Source organism: Lottia gigantea (genome assembly GCF_000327385.1).
Source record: "Lottia gigantea unplaced genomic scaffold LOTGIsca_37, whole genome shotgun sequence".
NCBI classification, from domain to species: Eukaryota; Metazoa; Mollusca; class Gastropoda; family Lottiidae; genus Lottia; species Lottia gigantea.
In genome coordinates, this window is record NW_008709259.1 from 2,440,390 (window position 1) to 2,451,201 (window position 10,812).

General features: G+C 32.1%; 1 protein-coding gene across 1 annotated transcript; it reads right to left on the reverse strand.

The window, feature by feature from the left end:
- Positions 1-963: 963 nt before the first annotated feature.
- LOTGIDRAFT_163085 (hypothetical protein) lies at positions 964-3,331 on the reverse strand (the record flags this gene model as incomplete). Its single annotated transcript, XM_009059131.1, has 3 exons — positions 964-1,011; positions 2,013-2,149; positions 2,575-3,331. 3 exons carry the CDS (start codon positions 3,329-3,331, stop codon positions 964-966), a joined length of 942 nt encoding a protein of 313 aa, XP_009057379.1.
- Positions 3,332-10,812: the final 7,481 nt, after the last annotated feature.

Genomic DNA, 10,812 nt, shown 5'->3' on the forward strand with positions numbered 1-10,812 from the left:
AAACTTGCGCGCATCAATAAGAATCATTACTGTTACGGATAATAGCATTACATAATAATAATGCATAAAATAAATGTCCTGCTTTTATTTCAGTGGTAAAAGAAACATGACAAATTTTTAAAGAAATCATGTTTATTTTCGATTTTGTCAATATGTTACTCGACATTTTGTTTAAAGAGACAGATGCGCCATTTTGGGGGGTTGATTTTAGCCTTGAAAATTTGTAAATAGTCTTCAGAAGTACGAAATCGCATAATTCGTTCAAAATTGTCTCAAACTTGGAATTTTACTAACTATTTCTATGTATGTATGTCTATTCTATAATCACAGAGTATCTTGAAATGTCTGTAGAAATTGTCTTTAATGTATCTTGTTGGATACAGAGAAAATTGGTAACAAGAGAGCTGTAGAAATGCCCCACTCATCTGTGTGAAAAACAATAGAACAATGTTTAAGTTCAAACCAGTGAACGATATCGTAGTTTATTGTAAAACACAGGTACCGATAAAACATTAACACCACTCAATTATATTTTCAAAGGTATACAAGGTAAAACATTTAGAAGGTTTGACTAATCCCCTAATTGAATAAGAACGTGAATGAGCAAAACGATTTTTATTTGACTATTACTAGTGAAATGCAAATATAATGCATATCCGAGAGGTCTTTCGTGTGCTTATAGAAAGAGTATATGATATTATATGAATATCTGAACACACAGAACGCAAGATGTCAATTAAACAAACCTATCCCGTTATATGATTTAGATAATATGTATACTAACGGACACACACATGAACAAAAACGACGAAGCAGATTGCATCAAAATGTTGACCTGAGTCATTCTGTAATTGTGGTTCTATTCCATCACTACCGAGGAGTCGCTTAACACCTTGTAGCATGAAAAAAAAGGAATTTCAGTAAAACTTTATTCAAGCGTTACAATTAGTTTTGCATAATAATCTAAAATCTACGACAAGTATGTTCTCTTCTTGAGCCGGTTTTAGTTGCCTGCAAAAAATACAAAAGTATACAATTCACAATTTTTTAAGACGCAAGATATATTTTTTGAATAAAAGAATTTCTTCTGTCTTAGATCATTCTAAATTTGAATCAAAATAGAGCACAAGATATTTCGCTTCGTTTAGTTTTATTTTAATATTTCTTTATTTCATTAATTTTTTTTCGAATAAAGCTGAGAACTTTCTGTCTTAGATGCGAAGAAACATGGCATTGCATGGGACACTTATATATTTTATACAATATGGCATTACATTTTCATCTTCACTGTTCTACATGCGACAATAAATGGCATTGCAAACATCGCAATCTAAAAAATGATGTTACAATATAGTACTGCGCTCATTGATATTCTATACAATATAGAACCACTATAATATAGTGGTTCTATATTATGTGAATCGAAATAACTGATTTAATTTGGGAAGGAAAAGAACTTTTCCATGAAAGAATGATTTCACTGAAGTTTAGAAGCACTGGTATACAATATAGCCCCACTCTATACCATATGGTAATTGTTTTCCATACACGATGGCCCTATTCTATACAATATAACACTACTCTGTACACGATGGCCCTTTTCTATACAATATAACACTACTATATACAAAATAACACTACTCTATACAATATAACACTACTCTATACAATATAACACTACTCTATATAACACTACTCTATACAATATAACACTACTCTATACAATATAACACTACTCTATATAACACTACTCTATACAATATAACACTACTCTATACAATATAACGCTACTCTATACAATATAACACCACTCTATACAAGATGACCCTATTCTATACAATATAACACTACTCTATACAAGAGGACCCTACTCTATACAATACAACACTACTCTAAACAATATGACACTACTCTATACAAAAAGACATTGCACTACACACACAATATTCTGTATGCATGCATTGCCTTCATTGGTGAATTGGAATGAAAAAAAAAGAAATTTTAGGTTCTACTTCATTGCGCAGAAATTGTAATTTATTATTTAATGAATACTCACAGCAAGTATAACCGCTTGTTTCACAAGCATCAATTACAGATAAATGTGAAGGACATCCTGCGAGATAGCATTTGCCATAAAAGGAATCACATTCTAAAAAGATAACAAATGGGCATCATTATTTTGTTCAGTTTTTTTTATTAGCGTTTATTTTTAATATAGAGACCACACTTTTGTTCCGTTATTTTATTACGACAGCCTATTGAACGTCAGTCAAATCAACCTTTTGACCCAACACCATGACCATGTCGATCAAGGATACAAATTCCACGACAGCAGCAACGCAATCAAGATCAAAAGTTCGTGGATTATTTTTTGTAAGTCCAATCCAATTTGACCTGTTTTGAACAAGACTTGGGAAATAACTGGGTTAAAACACCTTTTATCGTAATCATATGATGACCTTTGAGATGATAGTAGTACAAGGAAAGAATTTGACATAATTAAATCAAATCGAATCTCCTTGGTTCCATACCCTTTCATGTGTTAGTTTACAAAGTAATTATTGCAATACATACTGAAATCTGATGCCAAGGGACCCGGGTTTAATGTTGTTTTTGACTCTGTGGTTGTTGTTGTAGCCGGAGTAGTCGGAGCTGCTGGGGCTACCGGAGCAGTCGGAGCTGCTGGGGCTACCGGAGCAGTCGGAGCTGCTGGGGCTACCGGAGCAGCTGGGGCAGCCGGAGCAGTTGGAGCTGCTGGGGCTGAAGGAGCAGTCGGAGCAGCTGGGGCTGCAGGAGCAGTCGGCTTGGCTGCTGTTTTTCTTCCTGTGGGCGCTACAGCATTCGGAGCGGCTGGTTTTTTGTCACAATCTTGATCAGCTGCTTCGCAAAAATCTGCGACTTCTTCTGCCAATTCGCAAGCTTTTTTAGACTTGGTTTTACAAATAAGTTTTTTACGATAACTCATCTGCTTGCATCCTATTTTGGCTAAAAGGGCTTTAGCAGCTTTCTGGGCATTTCGATAGACACATAATGGTTTGATGTATCTCTGTACAACCAAATTACAATAGTAATCTTTTCTATAACAGCTGACGGTACATAAGTCTTTATATAGTTCCTCAATGGCATCAATTACGTCATCACAATCTTCTGAAGAGTCTTTTGCTGGTAATTGGTTGGATTTGGATGCTGCATTAAACAAAATAACAATTAAACTTGACAATATTACAAATATCTTTGAGTCTCCGCAGTGTGAAATTTGGAAGTTGTTCTTAAATCCATTCACCCAATGGGAATGGATTAAACATTGTGCCCAAAATTGCAAATATGCCATAACGCATTTTTTCGATTATAAATAACATTTTGTTTAATAAACATCAAAGGAAGGTCGAGACACGAATTCAAGTAACAAGAAATTGAGATATTGAATTTGATGTCTACTGCTCAATTATTGCATGTTTCATAATTTTGTTCGATTTTTTCTACTTGGTAGTGAATGGTAATGAAAAAAATCAGTCTAATTTTTTATTAGCTTTTATATCTAATATAACTTCAGTTAGGGTCTAACGATAGCCCTCATGAACGTTAGTCAAATTACCTTTTGACTATATAAAAAAAACTAATGAAAAAAACGAAACGAGAGTTTGGTCTAATTTCAATTATTGACTGATTTTGAAGTACTCTGTTTGTCTAACAAGTAACCTAATTTTAAATAGACTGCTTAAAAATAGATGTAATTTGGAGAAACAAGTAAATATGGTACCACCAACCATAGTCTTACTTACTTAGTAATTCTCATTATTACTTACATGTATGTTTATGTTTAAATATTAAGTAAACCTTGTTTCGAAGATGGGAGAGCACACTTTGTACTGGTTGACTTTTACTGTTGCTTTTCTTCCACGAGTTAACTTTAATAAGAAATCTTTGCAGCTTACTCCTACTGAAGGTGGATTCAACCATGACCATATTAACCACCACCAATAACACAACGCATAGAATATTGAACCTCATTTTCTTTCTAGAAAACAAATTTTCAATTGATTAATTAATGAACTAAATTCAAATTAGTTAGTGTATTACAATAAAATTATTCAAAGGGATTGTAAAGAGCTTTTTAGCCTTTTTGTGTGTATAGGGGACATTCTAATTTTTCGTTCGATTAAACGAATTAGTTATTTCCTAAAAACGAATTAGTTATTCCGTTTAAACGAATAAATTATTTAATTTTTACGAAATAAAACAATGTATTTCGTTTAAACGAAATAATATACATGTAATGTATTTCATTTAAACGAAATTAATTCGTTTTAACGAAATAACTTATTCGTTTAAATGGAATAATATACATGTAATGTATTTCATTTAAACGAAATTAATTCGTTTTAACGAAATAACTTATTCGTTTAAATGGAATAAGTAATTCGTTTAAACGAAATAACTAATTCGTTGAAACGAAAAGTTATGAACGAAATTACTAATTCGTTAAAACCAAATAATTTTAAATAGTTTTCAAAATTGTGCCTATAGGGGGGGTCCATACATGATGGTAGAAACTTGCTTTTTTTCAATCTGTTTTCCACCAACGCAATGTCGCACCAAAACTACAGGTAGTGCAAGACCCATTTCCCTTACCAAAACCTGTTAATTTAAAAAGCGTTTCGCGTAGCGTCGAAATGAATAAACAAGGCGAAGGAAGTATTGTTGAAAATCTCCTATACAGAAACTGTATTTCATTATCAAAAGCTGAAAACGCTTTCCCAAGACTCGACTATTTTATCTGAAACCCTTGGAAAAGAGAAAACGAAAAGGAGAAATATATAAATGAAGTATAAGAACGATAAAAGGTCTAAGCCTCGATCAGTCGATGGTATATTCATGCCAAGTACAAAGATTTTCATTTTACTTAAAGGGGCAGTCTGATATGTTTTGAAAATGTTTCGAATTAATGAAACTAAAGTTTTAATTCTGGAGAAAAATATCCCTTATATTACAACATATAGAAATTTTAAAAGGAATCTTGACGTTATTTGTTTTGAAATGCCAAATCTAATTGATAGGTTTACGTAAACATTATAAATGTGATATGATTTTGGCTGGTGTTGGAAAACTTATGCTCACATTCGATCAAAATAAATGGCAAGTAAGGAAATGACTGTGTTTTTCTACTTGTTGTGAACATTTCAACGAAAGTTATAGAGCAGTTAATTCCTTTCAACAAAACTAGTTTTATATTTATTTTATATAACAAAAAACTGAGCCGATCACTTCTTTTGATGTCGCTTAGCATTATTAATTTGGCGTTTAGTAAACAAAGTATAAAAGTCCAAAAATCATCAATAATTACATGTATGCAAATTTCCCTATTACGCTGTCTTGGCGCATTTAAGTACGAACATTTTAGACTTTATCCGTTTCGTCTCTACATGTGAATTAAAACTTTTAAAAAATACCAGACTTGCCTTAGATATCTTCACTTTTCCTTTCCTGATGGTCACCTGTGGTTAGAAATTCAACTTCAAAGGACACAGAAAATTGTACCCATTGGTTTTTATACGTTTGTCAAGCCGATCCACTTATAAAATTTAATTAATATCAAATTTATGTTTTTCATCTCAATATTGATTTTAAGAAATCGTAATTTGAAGAGATATTATTTAAAGCTATAATATTAAAGGTATATAGTCATCTAATTCTTCCCTTAAGGCCGACGCACATTTGTCGATTTTTTTTTATCGCCACTGGGGTGCCTTGGTCAGTTTTCTGTTTAGCTACCGTAATATTATGTCATACAGAAGAGAGCATGCGATACGTACATGGAATTCTATTGGTTGACCTTTAACTGGGTCACAACAATTTATCGAGAACACCCGCACGCAGGTCTTTCGATCAAACATGCCAGATATCTTCCGATCACTCCCGATTCTGTCGTAGGGCTGTCGTAGGCCAACGCACGCTAGCCGATATTATCCTAGGTTAACATGTGTTTAATTGAAAACTAAAAGCCTATTTCAAATTCACACAGCAATTATATAAATATAAACTGTAAATTGTCCGTTTGAACAGACTTTCGTTTTCCTAAACTCTTTAAATCTTAATATACTGCTTAATAATTTACAATATTAGTCTGACAACTTAATACTTTTCTGATAAGTATCAATACTAGTCTGATACCATAATACTGTAAGGTTGATAATTATCAATTCTAGTCTGATACCATAATACTGTAAGGTTGATAATTATCAATTCTAGTCTGATACCATAATACTGTAAGTTTGATAATTATCAATTCTAGTCTGATACCATAATACTGCAAGGTTGATAATTATCAATTTTAGTCTGATACCATAATACTGTAAGGTTGATAATTATCAATTCTAGTCTGATACCATGATACTGTAAGGTTGATAATTATCAATTCTAGTCTGATAACATAATACTGTGAGGTTGATAATTATCAATTCTAGTCTGATAACTTAATACTTTTCTGATAAGTATCAATACTAGTCTGATACCATAATACTGTAAGGTTGATAATTATCAATTCTAGTCTGATACCATAATACTGTAGGGTTGATAATAATCAATTCTAGTCTGATACCATAATACTGTAAGGTTGATAATTATCAATTCTAGTCTGATACCATAATACTGTAAGGTTGATAATTATCAATTCTAGTCTGATACCATAATACTGTAAGGTTGATAATTATCAATTCTAGTCTGATACCATAATACTGTAAGGTTGATAATTATCAATTCTAGTCTGATACCATAATACTGTAAGGTTGATAATTATCAATACTAGTCTGATACCATAATACTATAAGGTTGATAATTATCAATTCTAGTCTGATACCATAATACTGTCAGATTGATAATTATCAATTCTAGTCTGATACCATAATACTGTGAGATTGATAATTATCAATACTAGAATGATACCATAATACTGTAAGGTTGATAATTATCAATTCTAGTCTGATACCATGATACTGTGATATTGATAATTATCAATACTAGTCTGATACCATAATAATGTAAGTTTGATAATTATCAATTCTAGTCTGATACCATGATACTGTGAGGTTGATAATTATCAATACTAGTCTGATACCATAATACTGTGAGGTTGATAATTATCAATACTAGTCTGATACCATAATACTGCAAGGTTGATAATTATCAATACTAGTCTGATACCATAATACTGCAAGGTTGATAATTATCAATTCTAGTCTGATACCATAATACTGAGAGGTTGATAATTATCAATTCTAGTCTGATACCATAATACTGTAAGGTTGATAATTATCAATACTAGTCTGATACCATAATACTGTAAGGTTGATAATTATCAATACTAGTCTGATACCATAATACTGCAAGGTTGATAATTATCAATTCTAGTCTGATACCATAATACTGCAAGGTTGATAATTATCAATTCTAGTCTGATACCATAATACTGTAAAGTTGTTAAGTATAAATACTAGCCTGATACCATAATACTGTAAGGTTGATAATTATCAATTCTAGTCTGATACAATTATACTGCAAGGTTGATAATTATCAATTCTAGTCTGATACCATAATACTGTAAGGTTGATAATTATCAATTCTAGTCTGATACCATAATACTGCAAGGTTGATAATTATCAATACTTGTCTGATACCATAATACTGAGAGGTTCATAATTATCAATTCTAGTCTGATACCATAATACTGGTTTGATTCTTACCAAAACTAGTTTTATACCATAATACTGGTTTGATACCATAATACTGGTTTGATTCTTACCAAAACTATTTTGATACCATAATACTAGTTTGATACTTACCAATACTAGTTTGATACCATAATACTGCTTCTTATATATCAATACTAGTTTGATACCACAATACTGTTGAACACATAAAAATGCCATTGTACCAAGCACAGATCTGGACAACTACTGTAAACAACTTAGAATTTGGGGGCGTAGGATTATATACCGTAAGCGTACTGTGCCGAATATACTAAACATTTTTTTTATCATTTTGGTAGCTTTTTAGTAAAATGATGGGCTTTAACAAGTTTTTTTTCTTATCAAGCCATAAATTAGATTAAAAAAAATGATTAATTTGGTCAAAGGGATCACACGTAATTGTTATCAACGTTTTGAAAACCATGAAATATTTGCACTGTATCTAATTCTATTTGATCAATTTTCATTATTGATTTTATTTTTCATTAAAGCTACAATCGAATTTCAGACCAGAACAGAAGAAAAATTAGATTTGCTATGGATTTGGATATGATTTGATCTGGTCCGTTTTTATTGAGTATGCGAATTTTGAATATCTATATTGAATTCAGTAAGTTTTCAATTATTAACTCTAACTGATGTAGAACATCTCTTGCTCAATTTCACACTTGGTAATTGACTCTATACCATGGCATTGGTTTTAGTTATCTTTCGAGAACAAGATCACACGCATCTTCATCTAAACAATGTACAAACACCCTATAAGAATATATTCAAAAAAGAACGTTGAAAAATGCAAACGAAATTCGGAAAAATGTCAAAGACCAACTTTTTATTCATGTTTTTTTTAACAAAGGTCTGGTTGAAATAATTCTTCTGACATCTTGCTCCTACATTTGTCAAGGTCTTGCGAATTTACCGCTTTATAAGAATATCAATAAGGCTTTCAATAGGAATTTGCCAATGTCATCGTCAAATTCGTTTGAGTACCATGCTGTTTTCAGACAGTTTTTGAAATTAAAGACGAGACGACCAGGAATACCAACTACCGACATTCCGCAAACAAACTGATAGCGTTTAACTGAAAACTAAAAACCGATTTCAGATTCACACTGCAATTAAATTAATATAAACTGTAAATTTTTCGGTTGAACAGACTTCTTGTGATTAAGTCCTCCAATTATTATGTGTATATTTCATATTATAATGAATGAATGAATATAGAATGAAAATCGAATACCATGTTCTTCTTTCATTGCAAGTCCATTCCAAATTTAGTTTCTGTTTAACAAAAGGCATGATCAAAAAAAGAAAAAAAAAACACATATCTAATGTTGTTTTAATTCTCAAAAATTAAATTTTTCTTCGATTTTTAAAAGTTTAATTTTTCTTCGATTTTTACAAATATGATTTTTCTTTTACTTTTTCTTATATTTGCATATCAACATTTCAAGATTGACAGTGTAGCTATTTTTTGTAAAAAAAAAACTTCCAAAATCAGTCTCAGAAATAATACTAAAATGACGTAATGGGATGAGTAACTTTTACCTAGGTTTGATGACGTCTTAATTGACGAAATGAAAATAATATGACTTAAGCTGTAAAATTAAACCTGTCTTACCCAACACAACAATTAGTAATTTATGTAGATGAAGGCGTTCGACCACCCATTCTATTATGAACAATAACAATATTACCCCTCCTTCTTTGTTTAGTTTAACTTTTACAGAGAAAGGTGTGACAATCAAATAAAATAACACTTGAATTTAACTTTGATATGATTTTTAATAAGGCACAGAAAAATATGAGCTTTAGTGAAGCTAGAGTCATTTAGTTTAACAAATATTTTGTTAACTGTATTTTGAGTCCCACGTTGAACGGAGAAATTTGACCGAATTATCATGACCAGATTACAGTCACCTATTAACATTGGGGTTGGGTGCTAAACCATTCTAAACCATTGGATCCAGCTTTAAAAGAGTAGAGATTATCACGGAAAAATCAGTTGTAAGTTCAGCTAAACACGCGAAGGAACACAAGATGCTCGACAACATGAGGCAGTATGACATGAAAATGAATGAAGTTTACGTCGTACTTTTCTGTACCATGTGGGCTAATGAAGACGGGCAACACCATGCAGGGTGCAATGAGGGAAAAATTGCCAGGACAGCGGCATTAGCCTGCTCTTTTTTGATTTCCAACTGTCGAGGGATCATTAACGTGCATATCCTGTAGCACACAGTGCCTCGGTTTATTGTCCCATCCGAACGACTAGGCGGTTTTTCCATGTCAACCCCTCTTACCTGCATCACTGACAGGGAGAAACCGGGTTGAAAAATTCAAAGGAATTATCTCGACCTATGCCGGGATTGAACACCGGACCTTCAGGTCTGTGAGTCACCGCGGCTCCATGTTTTTTCGTTGCGTCACAGTTGAAATTAAAATGAATTAAGAAATAACACCTTTACTGGTGTCGACTAAAAGATAATTACATTCTATATATCAATATTTGGTGTTTCGTAATTCGTGAATTTTTTGCCAAGTTTGTAAATATTCGGCTCAAAAACAAGGATAAGGACCGAGTTGAGACAATCTAAAAAAAAGATACAGGGCATTATTAGGACATCATACAGGCCAATTCTCGCCAATTGGTGAATTTAAGCCGATCTGATACATTTTCCTATCAGTATATGGTCGACCTGCTTTCATGCAAGATCATGTGAGGCCTACTTTAGGCCTACAAATTAACACTTTTCGTTTAGGGTTTTTTTTTTGCAGAGGTTTTCTATCTCATGACGAGCATTCCTATTCTAAATTATTTTCCCAGCCTCAATGTGGCCAAATATTTGATTTCGAGAAATAATACCAAATGCACCCGATTAACCCCACCTATATATTGATATACACACACAAAATATCATTATTTAATAATAATTCTATACACCTTGACTCATATTATACAGTCTTTTGGTGTATTTTGTTACACAGTGATTATATATTATAGCATGGAGTTGTCGTCGTTCAGTCTCTCTGCCCTTCAACGCGGCGAAATTTAAAGGAATGCAGT